This window comes from Mesitornis unicolor, unplaced genomic scaffold (genome assembly GCF_000695765.1).
Source record: "Mesitornis unicolor isolate BGI_N332 unplaced genomic scaffold, ASM69576v1 scaffold24376, whole genome shotgun sequence".
Taxonomy (NCBI): domain Eukaryota; kingdom Metazoa; phylum Chordata; class Aves; order Mesitornithiformes; family Mesitornithidae; genus Mesitornis; species Mesitornis unicolor.
Genome location: NW_010190646.1, coordinates 1 through 262, shown reverse-complemented (window position 1 = coordinate 262; position 262 = coordinate 1). Strand labels below are relative to the sequence as shown.

At 71.4% G+C, this 262-nt stretch overlaps 1 protein-coding gene across 1 annotated transcript in view; it reads left to right on the top strand.

Annotated features, from left to right (window-relative positions):
* The window catches only part of MANF (mesencephalic astrocyte-derived neurotrophic factor), a gene marked incomplete at both ends in the record, with an annotated part of 2,535 nt that extends 2,281 nt beyond the window's left edge, over window positions 1-254 (top strand). Inside the window, one exon of the mRNA XM_010186471.1 lies at window positions 166-254. Within this exon, the coding sequence (XP_010184773.1) occupies window positions 166-254 (89 nt within the window). The remainder of the gene's footprint in view (window positions 1-165) is intronic.
* Window positions 255-262: the final 8 nt, after the last annotated feature.

The following is a 262-nucleotide window of genomic DNA, read 5'->3' as shown; positions in this document are numbered from 1 at the left end:
CCGGGGACCCCGGTACCGCTCTCTCTCTTACATTTCGGCCTCCTCGCCACCCGTCCCGGCCTCCGCAGCTGCAGCCGTCGGACCCCTCACGGCCCGGCTCCTCTCCTCGCCTACCGGGGGCGGCGTGTGGGCCCCCGGCTGAGCGCGGCTCTGCTCTCCCCGTAGACAAACAGATCGATCTGAGCACCGCCGACCTGCGCAAGCTGCGCGTCAAGGAGCTGCGGCGGATCCTGGACGACTGGGGCGAGGCGTGCAAGGGCTG